Genomic DNA, 17292 nt, shown 5'->3' with positions numbered 1-17292 from the left:
ACTTTAAAAGAAATGGGGGTGCCACAGCAACTGATTGTCCTGATGCGCAACCTATACTCTGGACAAGAGGCTACTGTAAGGACAGAATATGGAGAAACCGATTGGTTCCCCATCGGAAAGGGTGTGAGACAGGGGTGTATTTTATCACCCTATTTGTTTAATCTGTATGCAGAACATATCGTATGAAAAGCGGGATTGGACCAAGATGAAGGAGGTGTGAAAATTGGAGGGAGAAACATCAATAATTTAAGATATGCAGATGATACCATACTGTTAGCAGAAACCAGTAATGATTTGAAATGAATGCTGATGAAAGTTAAAGAGGAAAGCACAAAAGCAGGACTACAGCTGAACATCAAAAAGACTAAAGTAATGACAACAGAAAATTTATGTAACTTTACAGTTGACAATGAGGACATTGAACTTGTCAAGGATTATCAATACCTCAGCACACACATTAACCAAAATGGAGACAATAGTCAAGAAATCAGAAGAAGGCTAGGACTGGGGAGGGCAGCTGTGAGAGAACTAGAAAAGGTCCTCAAATGCAATGATGTATCACTGAACACCAAAGTCAGGACCATTCAGACCATGGTATTCCCAATCTCTATGTATGGATGTGAAAGTCGGACAGTGAAAAAGGCGGATAAGAGAAAAATAAATTCATTTGAAATGTGGTGCTGGAGGAGAGCTTTGCGCATACCATGGACTGCAAAAAACACAAATAATTGGGTGTTAGAACAAATTAAACCAGAACTACCATTAGAAGCTAAAATGATGAAACTGAGGTTATCATACTTTGGACACATAATAAGACAACATGATTCACTAGAAAAGACAATAATGCTGGGAAAAACAGAAGGGAGTAGAAAAAGAGGAAGGCCAAACAAGAGATGGATTTATTCCATAAAGGAAGCCACAGACCTGAACTTACAAGATCTGAACAGGGTGGTTCATGACAGATGCTCTTGGAGGTCACTGGTTCATAGGGTCACCATAAGTCGTAATCGACTTGAAGGCACATAACAACAACAAATATTCCATTATTATTCCTTTCTGGAACACATTCTAGATGTCTATTTTCTAGTAAGAGTTACATGCAATTCCCCTTTTCCAATATGTTCTCCCTTGTGAGGGCTGGAGTATACATCACCCCCCACATATTTTTTACGCTGCAAAGGATCCTGGGAAGGGTAGTTTGTGAAAGATGCTAAGAGTTGTTAGGAGACCCCTATTCCACTCACAGATCTAAAATTTCCAGAGTAGTTTAACAGTCAGGTCCTCTTCCCAGAGAACTCTGAGTATTGTAGCTCTATGAGGAGAATAGGGGTCTCCTAACAACTCTCAGCACCCTTCACAAACTACCGTTCCTAGGATTCTTTTGGGGGAAGCCATGACTGTTTAAAGTGGAATAATAGTGAAACAAATTTAAGATGTGAATGTGGTGATAATGTAGGTTATGTAAGCCTATGAATTCTATAAGCAATACCTGCTGAGCTTGGCGTCATAGGTTAGAAACAAACAAACAAAAAGGAATTGTGGACATGTATCCCATGTTGGGAAAAATAGAAGGGAGTAGAAAAAGAGGAAGGCCAAACAAGATGGATTGATTCCATAAAGGAAGCCACAGCCCTGAACTTACAAGATCTGAACAGGGTGGTTCATGACAGATGCTGTTGGAGGTCGCTGATTCATAGGGTCGCCATAAGTTGTAATAGACTTGAAGGCACATAACAACAACAACAACAATCCCATGTCTTTAAGGTCAAGTAAAAGGCTGCTTCATATGCATTAAAATGAAGCAGAAAAGCAAATGGAGTCTTCATTAGAACAGTTAAATTCCTTCTCAGTTTTTTAAAAAAAACTTCAAATACACTTTGCCCAGAATCAAAACTGTCAAAGCGCTGCAAAACAGGAAAGCTGTCTTTGTCCAAGCACAGAGAGAACTAGGCAAAGGATGAAAGGGTCACCCAGATGCCAAGTGGCCTTTGTCTGATCAGATATTTCTTTCGTTTATAGTATGGCACCATTACTTGGCCATATATCTAGGGAAATTAAGATGTCTTCCCTAATCTGGCCATGTATAACAGTTGCAGTGGTTTCTTTGGCTGTGGTACAGAATTTATCTATTTTCCATATGAGACACTATCTGTCAGAAGACCAGATCCAGTATACTAAATTCAACAGGGTTTGCCAAGGCAAGATCCAGGTGAGCTGGAATATATATATATATTATTTCACAGATCTCACAGTAGCAGCTGTCCTAGTAAATGATTAAAAAGCATGTAATTCTGTTGCCAACTGGTAAGGTAGGCCAAAGCTAACACTGCATTTGGAAGGTGTCAGTCGTGCATGAGACTGAGTACCTTAAACTGATCCCATCACCCAGACCTGGACTGGCTCATTAAACTTGCTTTATAAAGAAGGGAAGATCAAAACTGATTGCCCTTCCATCAAATCACTTACAATATAAACAGATGAAAGGTTATGAGAAAGGGCAAAAATTGTGAGGACAAGAGGAAAGTTTGTATTTATAGCAATATGAGGTCACAAAGGACACACCTGCATCTGTGAGCTTAGATCTTATGAGAGAGCAGGGGCAGTCAGGAAGATTTCCAGATCCCAGAGGGTTTATTTTTTCCAGTGCCAACCTCTCTCAGCAAGAATGCCAGATGCAGAGAAAAACAAGTCTCAGCTCACAGAGCTACCTTCACTGGATGGCTGCAGAAAGGGGTGAGAGAGCTTTGTGTGCTGTGCGTGTATAGATAGATAGATCTTTCAGTAGAAAGACACAAGAGTTAATATACAGATATATGAAGGAACAGTCTGTTTATGGGCCATGTCAATTTGACGTATTCACAAGTTCTCATTTGCTTCTATTTTCCTCATGAATCTGCTAATTTTTTTAAAAAAAGAATTCCATATGAACATTTGTTTTTTAAACTAGTACTTACATATTTAAATATTGTCTCAGTGTAGGCATTTTAAATGTATTTTATTTTTTACATATTTTGGTACATTTTTGAGCTGAGAATTGTAAAATTTGGAGAAATGCACAATCTGAAGGATAAATATGTTTTGATCTGTATTTAGTCCAGGAGGTCAAATTAAGTCTGTTCACTCAAAAATGTAGACCAAGCAAAATTCTTCTTCACCCCTAGAGCACTGTCACCCCAAGACTGAAACATCTTTCAAGAAAGGTGGGTAAACGATGTAGAGAATATTTTACTTTTTTTAAAAAAAAGTGTAAACATCACAAACATGATGGTTTATGATATGATTTTTGTTATCTTATATTTCTTGGCTGATGTTTGGCACAATAACTTATTCATCCTGGAATTTTGATTATGGTGAATTACATTAGAGGGCATTTAAAAAGGGCAACTTTTCCTATCATCATAATTTATAAGCTGCATGATCTAACAAATTTTACCAGTCCCTTGGGAGTACATTTGCTATCAGTCTTCAAAGCTGATTGCATGCTATAGCAGTACATCAAAAGTTGGGAGAAATGTGCCACTGCAAAGAGGTATGAACTAGGGATGGACTTTTGCAGAACTGTTCTCTTTGGGGAAAGGCTGTAGCTCAGTGGTAGAGCAGACACCTCTCATACAGAAGATTCATCATTCAATCCCCAGCAAATGGAGGTAGCAAATGGGAGAGACCGATGCCTGAAATCCCAGAGACCCACTGCCACTCAGTGTAGACAATACAGTAGATGGACCTGTGGTCTGACTTGATATATGGCAGCTTCCTATGCCACTGTCTCCAACTCTGCCAATGTTGCTAGTTCCCAGCTTGCAGGGAACAGTATGGGGATCAACTGTTTCTTTGTGGCTTGTAGCTATCAGATATATGGACTAAATGCTCCAGACACTTGAAAACTCCTCCAACTGGAGGCACCTTAAGCAAAAGTAGCAATATATACAGAACTTGTAGGTGCTGCCAACCCTTACCATACATACTTCTCTGTATATCTCCCTGTAACTTTCAGTTAAAGAAGGCATGCCATAATGACATCGTACTTAATAGTTTTCCCACTCCTTCCCCTTTTGATTGGTTGCTGCTTGTAGAGTGTGGTGCGCATGCTGAGTGTGATGAAATCATGTCATGATTTCTAGGCTCCTGCTGGGAGGAAGGGCGGGATATAAATCAAATGATGATGATGATGATAATAATAATAATGATAATAATAGTCAATATGGCTTCTTTAACTGAATATTGCCAAGGAGTCATGGGGCTGCTGATCTCAGCAGGAGCCATATCTTTCCTCAGAATATGTACTTTAGCTAGTATTACTGTACATGATAGAGGCTGATATGTTTGAAGAATGCAGCTATCAGCCTTGGAAAGCTCCATTAATGAAGCGGACTAAAAACACTCATGCTCTCTCTTCAGCACTTGAGATGTACAGCAAAAATGTCCAAGTAAGGCAATTACTTCCAAAACAAACTGTAGTGCAAGTTGCTGGTAGTCTTCAGTAAAGGGGTCACTCAGCTCATCAGTGTATTTCTCTTCAGGAAGAAGAATGCTGAACTCAACAATCTGTTCATGAGCTGGTTTCACCAGTTTTTCATCTCTCTTTATCTCATTATTGGTCTGACAACAAAAAAACAATTTATTTATTTATTTATTAAATTTATATACCGCCCATAGCCGAAGCTCTCTGGGCGGTGCACAACAAATAAAGCATCTAATATACAATTAAAAACCACACATCCAACAATTTAAACATACATTAAAATCTGAAAAAAATTTAAAACATATTTATATTTATACACATACTGGAATACCTGTTAAAATTAAATACTACTAAAATATTAAAATACTGAAATACTAAAATTGGTCAGATACCTTCCCCTCACCAATACAGCTTCTGCACCAACTTAGAATGAAGGGGGCTATTCATTCATTATACATGCAAGGGGTTCCTTGTGTGATTACTGGGCAGCAAAGCCTCATTGCTGGCTCCCTCTTCAAGGCTGGGTTGCTTCTAAAAGTCCCATCTCCAACATCCTGTGTGAGGTGTGGATACCTGCAGAGGGAAAGCCTATGTGCATAGATCTCTCTGCATGTAGGCTTCCAAGGGAACGGAAACCCTGTGCAATCTGGATTCCAGCTCCTGGGGAAGACTACTTGTGTAGCCTTTCCTCCTGCAGAGGTCCACACCTAACACATGGATGTTGGGGGCAGAGAAAGTTGTGTGATCTTGTGGGTGGAGTCAGTAGTGCAGTAATAATGTCAGGACCCCTTCATATGTGAACGGGGCTATTGTCTCATTTGTTTCTGATATTTTCAGATTTCTGCCCTTTGTATAAGACTCCATCTTTATTGCTCCATGACTAGAAGACTAGAACAATAGCTTCTTAAAAGGAGTCAAATGTAGAAGGAAGAGGCATTGTTTTCTATGAAGTACTTGCACATTTATTTCATTCAACAATAACCTCAAATCAAACACCTTTTATAGGTTTTTGAAACAATACAAAATCCTGCAAACCCTGCTTACTGAAAGTGAAATTAGGGTTATGATGATATTGGGGAGTGGGGATCACTTTCAGCTCCACTTTCAAGCCTACAAAATATTGTTTAACCATGAATGAAAATAGATCCTTCTAAATAAAGGGCAAGAATTTCAGAACTGTCAGTCTTCAAGGGTTTAGAAATAAAAATATCTGTTGAGCACTGGACAAGGGTTTTAGACATTTCCCTCATCTTCATTATCCTTCTAGAGACTTAAAACATCCAAGAAATTTTTATTAAGGAATTATTTTATTTGACTGGAGATATTACTACAGGTGTGGCAAGTATAGAAAGGAAGAGTCAATGAAAAGTTAATAGTACTACAGGGTTAGAGGACTGGTTTGGATTATGTCTTTTGGGTTCCCTCCAAACCTGTGATTTTATATCTGTAACATGGGAGTCTGTAGCAGAAAGAACTGCTGAAGTGGTCAAAACAGTCTCTTTGTTAAGTTAATGGCTCTACCCAAGTTTGTGAAGCATCTTTCTTACATGTCTAAAAAGTTGGTCAAGTACAGGTGTGTTGCCATAGACACAACTAGCCAGTGATGCTTCCAGAAGGAGGAGTAAAACTTCCTGCCCTTATCTGGCTGGAGGCCATGCCATCCTGGAGATAGGAGAATAGGCCAGGGGCTAGTCTGATCTAGTCTCATTAGGAGCTGTGACCTGGGAAGACACAGAGCCTGGACTTGCTCTCTGAACTGAGTCCAAAGCTATGGCTTTGGGGGCCTAAGTGGAAACTTAATGGGGGGTGCAAAATCTGCTGAAGTGATAATGCTGTGAGTCCTTACACTTAGCCTGTATATATGTGTGAATAAAACCATATTTCACACACAGACACCACAGTCTCCTGTGGCCTTCATTCCAAGGAAATGGAAACTGAGGTATGTGCTGTCACCCCTGAAGTCTCTCGCCATTTGGAGATGAGGGGTGCATAACAATACAGTTTCCCCTCCTCAAAACCAGTCTAACAAGGAGCTCATTACACATACTTCAGAGTCTTCCATTTTTTCAGTGGTACTGTCTGAAGGACTCTCAACTGAGACCACATCAGGAGGTGGAACATTGGCAGCTGCATCTAAGGAGCAAAACATACCTTTAGCCAATTAAATACTTACTTGACAGAATAAATAAAGTTGAAAAAATAAATATGCTGACCTGAAAATACAAAATGTCTTGAAATGTTTTATAACATTTTAAAATGGTGGCCATTGCAATTCAGTTATATTATATCAGGCATTTTGCCTTACTTTTATGGTGTGCTTTATGACAATGTCCCAGGAACAGCAGTGACTCCAATTTGACCCACAGCAGCACAAATAATGACTTGCCCCACTGCACTGAAACACAGCGCTCTGCATGTGCAAAAATGTGCCCCACTTCATATGTCAACCTCCGTGAACCCAGAAGATGCCATGCAAAGGAAGAGGAGGAGACCCTGCAATCCTGTGGATCACAGTGTTCGCCGCGAATTGAAAGCTTCAGTCTTCTCACCGATTTACTGAGCAATAAACATATAAAGGAAAACAGACCTGTCACTGTGGTAGCATCACCAGTTGGAGAAGGTGTTGGCACTCCAAAACTGAAAACCAAAGACAACAAAAGGGTTAAGTATAAAATAGGATTTATATTCTTCTTTCAAAAATAATACTGCCTTTAACCAATGTAAGTCCTAGGGACTTTTTAACAAACTGAGGAGAACTGCTGAATAAAGTCCTCATCATATCACTTTGATGCAATGCTGGTTCCAGGTTGTCTGTGTGTATTATCTTAGGCAGGTTGTGCTCAGTAGACCCCATAACATATGAGGGATGAGTGCTCTTAAAAAAGGAAGACTGGGATATGGGCCATCTCCCACAGTGTGTCTGTTCCTTCTACAACACCAAGAGAGAATGTGCAAGACGCAGTGGCGACTGCTTCTCATTGCCGCCCTGGGCTCCTACGGAGAGGAAGGACAGGATATAAATCTAATAAATAGCAGCAACAACAACAACTGCACCCGCCACCATCCCAAGGTCAGGGATAGGGCAGATATGTGAGTAGTGGGGATTTGTCTTGGGGGAGAGGGCAAGTAAATGAATGAGCGGGTGGTGGTGGTGAGGAGAAAGCAGAGCAACAAGAGAGTCTGGTTGGCAGCAGGCCCCCTATTGTGGCATGACTCATAGGTTGTTAACTGTGCCGACTCCAGGTGTAGTCCTGTTTTGATGAAACGTTCATAGTAAACATTTCTCAACATTGTTATTGTAAGCAGCAATTGGAGCTTCAATCTCTTTTAGGAGATTTTATTATTTGTTATTTTGGTAGCAATCTTTGATGAGCGTCAGCCTCAGACAACATAAAAAAGAACAAAACACTGAATCTGACCACATACACTTAACAACCTATAGTTGGAGGGTGTCTAACTGTTATCAGTGAAACCTAAAGGCAAATAATTTTCCACTGTGACAGAAGGTTTCACACACACAAAGGTCACTCTGGGTTGAAATATTATTTTGAAAATAGTTTGTTGGATTATAATATCCATGCAGGTTGCTCAATGACCCAGTTCACAAAATTGTCTTTGATATAGGTGTGTGATGAACACATTCTAGGGAATGATTTCCACTTCCACCAAAATGAAAAAGCCAGTTTGTAGATTCAAAACGGATCTTAATAGTGCAATTCTATGCATGTCTAGTCAGAATCCTGTTAAGTTCAATAGACTTTCTCTATTGTGTGTATTGCCTAAAGTATTAAGGATCAAAGTCCATTAGGATAGAGAAGGGAGCCAGTATGCAGGGCTGCCAACAGGATTTCCTGGGCCCAGTACAGTGTATGTGGACTGGGTCCCCTGCATTACCACCCACCCCCAACTCCAGGCAAACGTTTGGCAAGAGCTGCTGCTTAGGTACATAATTACCAATATGAACAGTTATTTCGAATTCCCAATAACAACAGGCAAAATATATTCAACTTCACAACATTGCAGCTTCACAACATTGGTGACAAAACCAACTGTCAGCCTGACCTACCTCACAGGGTTGCTGCAAAGCAAAAAGGGAGAGGGAGGACCCAAGAAGAAAAGCATGGGACAAATATATCATATTCACAAACCATGCAGTGAGTGGGAAAAACATGCACAAAGGCAGCCCCCTATTAATGTAACAGCAACACTCCACAGTTCTGATATTTTACAGCAAAAAAAACCAACAAAAGAAAAGCTTGCCAACACACGTACCCATACAAAAACTCTAAGCATGTGCAGCTTGATTGAACCAACTCGCAGCCTAACCTGCCTCACAGGGTTGTTGGAAAGATTCCATACACACATACACTAAATCTAATAACTTATTGTTAAAACCAGTTGGTCATTGCAGAACATTTTTTAAAAAATCATTATTAGTTTCCTGCCAGATAACAGCAGTGACACCTAAGTAAGCCCTGCCTAATTGCTTGACAAGAGAATTGGAGGGGGAAGGAGAGAGAGATTAGCAACACAGTCCTGTTCAATGTCTACTGAAAATTCCCATTGATAGTACAAGTCTAACCAAGTAAGTCCTATTGTATTCAATGGTATGTGGGACTGACATTGCAGCTTTACTCCCAGTCAGTAAAACCAATTGAACTGTTCCTAGAAGTAAGTTGTGCTGTAAAACAAAACATTTTAATTTGCTGGCTACTCCAAAACTATTCAGTACATAATAATTAGCTGAAATCACCTATTCACAACTATTTTCTTGAGTCTAAATGAGATTGTAGGTGTTGGGGGAGAGTTAGTCACAGCTGTCATTTTACCACATTTGTCAGACTTTCTGTGGAAGAGCAACTTTTTTTCAGGCTAAGAAAACAAAACGAAAACAAAGGTCATCAACAATGCATTTTAAGTTGATTAGTCACCTTAACTTACATACCCTTGCGATTTGAACCTGTCTCCTTGATCTTTAGAAGTTAAATCTTTGAGTGGTGGGATAGATCGCTCTAAAGTGTCATGCACAAAGCCAATCCCATCATTAGGCAGCATCAAGTGGCTGCTTCAAGCAGAAGATTGTGGGATGTTGCAGCAAGGAGCTGAAGGACAGGTTTGTGTGTGCCCCACACAGTCTGTCGTGCACCCTCTAAGCCATCCTGGTGCTGCCCTCAGTCGCAATGGAGGATGCTGCCCTATCACCAGTGTTGAAATAAAATTCAGCTTCCAGTCTCATTAGCTTCTGAAGATGGAAGGGAAAGGGAGCACCATCTTGTCCTTTGCCTGGAGCAACAAAATGTCTTGGGCCAGCCCTGCGCATGCATGTATACCAGGGCTGAACAAGCTTTTTGAAGATTCCATTCACACAAAGAGACACAAGCACACTTCTGATCCATCCATCCATCCATCCATCCATCCATCCATCCATCCATCCTCTCTTTCTTACACAGACACCAGCCATCCATTCATGCACACAAGCCATTCATTCATTCTCTGTTCCATTCTTCTTTCTCACACATACCACACATCCATTTACACAAACATAAAACACCAAGACAATTTGCCCACATACAAATCTGAAGCCAGCTTGAGAGCTGTGCCCCCAACGTCTCCATATTTCATGTCACTAGTCTACCTGCTTTGTTGCTGCTAGAGAATGATAACAGCAGGCAGATAAGTGGGCAGAGCCTCTTCTCTTTGTAGGCTCACTGAGAGTGGGTAAGGAGCAATCAGCCTTGAAAAGTACATAAAGTCAAAGGATGAAGTGGGAAGAATATAACTGGCCAGCTCTTCTCTTTCTCTGCCCTGAGTGTACAAGATAACTGGACACCTTCTTTTCCTTAACTCCAATTTTTTTTAGTCAAATGGAGAACTTCTAACCCAGTCCTAAATGCATTCATATGGGCATAAAATACCAGTCAACTGCTTCCTTTCCACTCCATTCCCCCCAATAGCTCATCCACCCAGGATTGTATCCACTAGTACAGTATCCCTCTGCTGACAATAAGGATTACATCAGAGTAACAAGGGGGGGGAAAGCTTCACCTGGTCCCCTTTCCCCCATCCCCCCTAAATATGCTCTGCAGGGTGTCCCAACCCTCTGGAGCAGATTCAGAGTGTGAGGGGGCTTCAGAGGGTTATGGTATCTTCAAAAATGGCCTTCCTCCCCGTTCTGCTGACAGAAACCTGTCAGCTAATCAACACAACTGGATACAACCCATAGTAAATTATTGTGGAAAGGTTATGCACTGTGAGATTACAAACATTATTAAAGTCTTTTTTTAAAGGGAGCTGTTATAGTCAATGTGTTAATACACCCTGTTTCAGAAGCCAGTGCAGGTCAGGCTATTACTGTGTTAATAAAAAACACAGCAGAGTAAATTAATACAAACAATGAAGCTTGATGTAAAATAGATGTGTTATAAGTACACAAGTGTGTTCTTCGATGAAATATTGGATGGAATGGTAGCCATGTTTGGTGCCCATCTATCTACTGGTGTAAAAACTGAAAATATGCATGTGCAAACACTGCATGCTTGGAGATGCATGTCTCCCCTTCACCCTTTGTGCATGTTGGATGTATAATACAACTGCCATGTAGTGTGAATCAGCTGCAATGTCAATTTATTGGAATGGGAAGATAGCAATGGAACCAGGAGAAAGCAACTGTACTAAAGTAAATTCTACTCCAGACATATTTGTATTATTTTGTTAGCTGCTCTCTGAAAAAGAACAGCCTTTCCTGTTATGTTCAAAAGAAAGCAGCATAGCTTCTTGACATCTAAATACAATCCCAGTTTCCTAGCTACAATGCCAGTTTATGCTCCATGGAATGTCTAGACATGGAAGAATCCCTGGCCTCCTCTTGATTTTCTGAAAATGAACACGTATTGGAATTTCAGCCTTGCAAACAGAAACCAAGGTCCCAGCACTTGGATACACAGCTTCCAGTGCTTCAAAAAGCATGATGCTATAAAAATTCCTTTTAAAAGTACTTGACATTGTCACAAGTGAAAAGTGGCTAGTTTTAAACAAACTAGTGTTCAAGGTGCTGTTCTTCTTTCTAGGACAGGCCTCAACCTAGTGTTTGCAATCAAGATTTAAAAGCACATTCAAAGAAGTGCCAGGTTTATATAAAACAATGCAGTGTTGAAACGCACATGGTAGAAAATTGTATTCAAAATTAAATATGCTAGTGCCAAACAGGTTTTGCAAAAATTTAAAATACATGCATTTTGCATCTCAAAACTTTTTTCACTATATTCAAACTTCAGTTTGGAGACAGATGTTGTTTGCAACTGTTCCAGAGAAAGCACATACTCAGACTTTGATTGGAGTTTCAAAACTGTAGGCAGGCATAGTCTTGCTATTTGAAATTTTTACATGGAAAGTGTAGCCAAGAAGATGCTCCAGGCTGATCACAGCAGTTGTGATGTGTGAAATAGAGAAAATGGTCTCTAGATATTTAAAGACCAAAACCATTAAATGATTTATAGGTGAAAAACTACAGTGCTTGTACATCTGATTAATTATGAGGTATGTTCTTGAAATGTTCAGCAATGTTTTTAAATATATGCAAGAGCAGGCCTTTGAACCTTGCTGCAATTCTTGCCTCTTTGCACTAGATACAGCCTTTCCCAACCTTTGGGTCCGCAGATGTTGTTGGACTAATGCAGCTTTGCTTACCTGAATGAAGCTCTGGGGAGCGGTAGCACAGTTGCGGCCGAGGGTGAAGCCGCAGTAGCCATGTAGAGGAAGGGAACGTCGCGCGTCGCACTGGGATGACGTGCGGCGTTCCGTATGGAGGGGGCGGAGCTAAGGGGCTATGTAAGCCCGCTCGGCCCCCTCCAACTTCCTCTTGGCTCGCGACGCCCGTCCCGCCCTCCCTCTTTTACGGTGTGCCCATGGTCGCTTCGGGGCCGAGCAGGAATTTTTATCCTGCCCACCCTTGTTGGCGGGCAGGTTTTTTGCCTGCTCCACACTTTGGGGGATGGAGGGAACAGGTTTAGAGGGTGTTGTGATTACTAGGCCGTATTTTGGCTAATTTGGCTAATTTGGTTCCAATCAAATTATTAATGTCGACAGGTTTGGACATGGAGGCGGTAAAGTGCGGGAGGGGAAATAGGTAACGACAGCTAGGTGGCCCCCTTAGGCACCTTTCAAGGTGATTGGCCGTTCCGGAGGCCTGTCTCTCAGGGTTATACGGCCTGAGGGCAGGATATGGACTGCTTTTGGGGCCAACTTACCTCATCCACCTGAGGGTTCTATGGCCCCGGTGGGTGGTGACGTGGGAAGGCCTCCCTACTCACCTACAAGGTGTGGCCAGGGCAAGGGGTAAGCAAAAGGGGGCTTGCCATTTGCCCCAGCAGGGGCTGGTCGCTCGAGAGCTGTAGGGCAAGCTGCTTGCCTATAGTTAGTTCCCACACTTGGGTTTCACCTCTGCAGGTCGCTTTAAACGTTCTTGTTTATAATTAATAAAGTGGCCCTTTATTTCAACCATAGCTGCTGTTGTGTGCGTATTATTTCACCATCGACCACAACAGTTCCCATCATTCCTTACCGTTGGCCAAACTGGATGGGGCTGATGGGACTTGCAGTCTGGCAACATCTGGGGACCTAAAAGTTGGGAAAGCCTGCACTAGAATAAAAAATAGTGTCCCTGACATTTTCAAATAGTTTACTTCCACATTTCCTTCAACAGCAAAGTATTGCATGACATGTAATGTTTGCACAGCCATTCCTGTGGGGTTAAACAATATTCCTCTATGCTTTAATGCTATGAAAAAAAGAATAGCTATTATCCCATAGTATCTTGCACTGTAATAAATGTGTTGTACCCCTGAAAAAAGCACTCTGCAAATGCTAATATATAATCAGCCCTGATTACGGGCCATGCTGTCTGGGGCTGGTAGGGGTTGCATCAGACTGGAGGGCACCATATTTTCCATTCCTGGTTTAGGACCTATACTTGTCAAACTCTAGAACTTAATATTTTTTAATGCTAACATGGTTATACACTCATTTTATATTCTGTTTAAGAGTCTTTTATGTTGTCTTTCCAGTGCTTTACTTACACAATACCCAAATCTACTGACAGAATTTATTTGAAGTGATGGCCAATGGCAGCCATGCAGTTGTAGTCCTTACACACAATATACAGGCAGGGAGCTAAAGAGTTACTTTAGGTGAGAGCATGGACTTACCCTAGCCCAGCAGGGTTTTTCATGTTTTTCTTTGAATAGCAGACCTCACAAACTGCTTTTGAAAATTCCCTCAGTTTTGCCACATGAGTTGAGTTGACTGCTATTCAAGAAGCGCAATTCCAAAATTTCCTTGAGTGCATGGAAATAATTGTACAGTTCTTTGATCACAACACTAAAAGGTTCCTTGTCTTATGGAACCCTGATGATCAGAACAGTGCTTTGGAGTTTAAATGTTATCCTTCATTAATATAAAATTGCTAGGCCACAAGCCTAAGTCCTATACAAATGCCTCCTTCCATTACTCAACAAGTTTATTTCTTTCTATATTAATTCACTAATAGACAAAAAACCTTGCGGTTTAAGAACGTATCTATAGCCCACAGATATTTCTATCAAACTTTAAAAAGCAGGGAAATTGGGCAGCTATAGTGAATGCACCAGGGGAGCAGGAGACCTGACCTCCTCTCTGAGATATTGTACTACCCTACAAATTGGTCAAAATGCAAACACAATTTAGGTTGGTCTTTCACAGTCCAATCCACTTCCTGTGTAGCTTGGAGGAATTTGGTAACATGTGCCTCTGACCATATGGTGAGTGGCGGCAACACCTGCCATCACCAAAGATGGAGAATTATATTTTGTATGTTTGTTGGTGTTCTTCTTTGCTTCTTTCCTGTGTTACTAATGTTTCTACACAGAATCTAATCTAGAAAATTTTATTTCTCTCATTTTTCATCCTAGAAATCTGTGTCAAATTTATTTTTATTAATTTCAAAGCCCTTTTATTGGTCAGTGTCATATGATGGTGAAGACAGCCTTTTGTGTTTCAAATTGGAGGTTATGTTCTATTTCTATTTTGGGTGCAATAACAGTTGAATCTGAAACTGCAGTTTGATGTAAAATCAGACTGATTACAATATGTTGCTACTTCAGCAATGACTCTTAGCTGCTGGAAAAAAGAGGATGCATGTTTTCAGCCTACTATGTTTAAACCACTTCATTTAAGGCAAGGTGGGCATGGTCAATTAAAAACATAGAGCACATCTAGAATTTTGCTAGAATATATTTCACCTCCCACTGTTTTATCTTGTGCAAATTGAGACGCTCCTGATGTCCACTGCAGAATAGTCAGTGCCATTATTCCACAATTATTTTTGGAGTTTTTTTAGTGTACATTTTGCAAAGTGTTGCTGTACACATATTCATAGAAATAGAAACAAAAGAAAATGATTTCCTATAGGAAACTTCACTAAAATTGCAAAGTAAATCAGACATATTTAAAGTGACTATCTGAACTATATCAACTGTCTTAATGTTGCTTCCTCCCTGCTAAAACAAGATCAACACAGCACATGTCTTGTTTCTATTATTTGGACTGTGAAAGACCAACCCAAATAGTGTTTGCATTTTGACAAATTTGTAGGGCAGTCCAATATCTCAGAGAGGAGGTCAGGTCCCCTGCTCTCCTGATGGATTCACTATAGCTGCCCAATTTCCCTGCTTTTTAAAGTTTGATAGAAATATTTGTGGGCTATAGATATGTTCTTAAACCATAAGTTTTTTTTGCATATTAATGAATTTATCTGCTTTTTAATCCGGGAGGTAAGAACTGTGATCCTGTGCAAGCTTGCTGAGAATGGATTGATCATTTGCATGCTTATTGAGTTCAGTGGGATTTACTCCCCTGCAATCATGCTTAGGATAGGTGAAACTAACCGCAGGGGATGGGGAGGGGGGAGGAGGGGGAGGAGGAGGAGGGAGGGGAGGAAGGGCAGAGGGGAGGTGGGGGATGGGAGCAGGCAGGAGGGGACGGGAACAGAAGGACAGGTTTGATCATTTGCATGTTTATTGAGTTCAGTGGGATTTACTCCCATGCAATCATGATTAGGATAAGTAAAACTGACTGGGGGAGGGAGGGCTGGAGTGGGCAGGGGAGGAGGAAGGAAGAGGGGAGGGGAGGAAGAAGAAGGAAGAGAGGAGGGGAGGAGGAAGGGAGAGGAGAGGGGAAGGAGGGGAAAGGCAGGTCTGATCATTTTCATGCTTATTGAGTTTAATGGGATTTACTGCTATACAATCATGGTTAGGATACGTAAAACTGACCATGGGGGAGGGGGAGGGCGAGGAGGAAGGGGAAGGAGTGGATTGGAAGGGGCAAAGGAAGGGGGAGGGGAGGGCAGGTTTGATCATTTGCATGCTTATGGAGTTCAATGGTATTTACTCCTGTGCAGTCATGCTTAAGATAGGTAAAACTGACCATGGGGAGGAGGAAGGGGATGGGTAGGGAGGAGCAAAGGAAAGGAGAGGGAAGGGGCAAGAGGGAGGGGATAGGAGGGAGGAGAAGGGAGGGTGGGTTTGATCATTTGCATACTTTTTGAGTTCAATGGGATTTATTTCTGTGAAATCATGTTTGAAAATGGAAATGGACTGCCTTCGAGTTGATCCCGGCTTATGGCAAACCTATGAGTAGGGTTTTCATGGTAAACAGTATTCAGAGGTGGTTTTACCATTGCCTTCCTCTGAGGCTGAGAGGCAGTGACTGGCCCAAGGTCACCAAGTAAGCTTCATGGCTGTGTGGGGATTCAAATCCTTGTCCCCCAGGTCGTAGTCGAACACTGACCCAGAGAGGGGGATGGAGGGTAGGAGGAGGGGGAGGGTAGGAGATTGAGTGGGCGGGCACTGGGCAGAGGGGAAGCCCCTTTCCTTTCCAAAAGGAAAAAATGTGAACAGTATCATTCTTTTTCAGGGTTTCCCCCACCTTTTTATTTTACAGCAGGCGCATGTAGCCTCCCACCCAAATTTAAACCATAGCTGTCCCTGGCCACATCCACACCAGGTCTTTATTTCACTTTGGAGAGTCATGGCATCTCTCAAAGAATCCTGGGAAGTGTAGTTAGTGAAGGGTTCTGAGAGTTGCTAGGAGACGCCCTATTCCCCTTACAGACCTTCAATCAGACTGGCTGACTGTTAAACCAGGCTGGCCACTGCAGCTCTGTCAGTGGAATAGGAATCTCCTCTCAGCACTCTTCACAAACTACACTTCCCAGGATTCTTTGGGGGAAGCCATGACTGTCTCAAGTGAAATCAAAGTCTGGTGTGGGTGTGATTAGCCAAGCCCAGCAGCTATGAGTCTGGCTTTTAGAATACGGATGGTTCTTACTGAGCATGCCCGACATTATCATTGGGTTCAAGCCAAAATTTCTTAAATTAATTAAAAATCAGCCAGGCATTTTTCAAACTTTTAAACTGCAGAAGATGAAGGTCAGAGTATGGGGCAAGGTCAGTAATAGGATTACAGGTACTCTGTGAACATGGCTGATTTTTAATGAATTTCAACAGATTATGAGAACTCTGAGAGAAAAAAGTCCAAAAGGGCTCTGGGTTTTTCTCTCTCTCTTTTTACACTTTGAACTCTCGATTCTCTCTGACTGTTTTGTGTATCACCATGAAAATTTACCAGGTTGTTAAGCAAGCATTTCTGAGTTCAGGACTATAAGTTTTGTAAGATTTTATTTTGAAATGAGTTTATGGGAAGCCTCAGAATGGCATGGAGTATTTTCAATTTAACATTGCGGAATGTGAACAATCCATGCTGGCTATAGTATACAGCCACTGTCATGGCTGTATAAT

At 41.4% G+C, this 17292-nt stretch overlaps 1 protein-coding gene across 1 annotated transcript in view; it reads right to left on the bottom strand.

The window, feature by feature from the left end:
• IMPG2 (interphotoreceptor matrix proteoglycan 2) overlaps positions 1-17292 on the bottom strand; it is a 53448-nt gene that overhangs the window by 14868 nt on the left and 21288 nt on the right. Inside the window, exons 6-8 of the mRNA XM_061628167.1 lie at positions 7050-7099; positions 6510-6595; positions 4441-4599 (exon numbers count right to left, since the gene is read on the bottom strand). Coding sequence (XP_061484151.1) covers positions 4441-4599; positions 6510-6595; positions 7050-7099 — 295 coding nt within the window. The remainder of the gene's footprint in view (positions 1-4440; positions 4600-6509; positions 6596-7049; positions 7100-17292) is intronic.

The sequence above is a fragment of the Rhineura floridana genome, chromosome 5 (genome assembly GCF_030035675.1).
Source record: "Rhineura floridana isolate rRhiFlo1 chromosome 5, rRhiFlo1.hap2, whole genome shotgun sequence".
Classification (NCBI taxonomy): Eukaryota; Metazoa; Chordata; class Lepidosauria; order Squamata; family Rhineuridae; genus Rhineura; species Rhineura floridana.
This window is presented reverse-complemented; position numbering and strand designations above follow the sequence as displayed.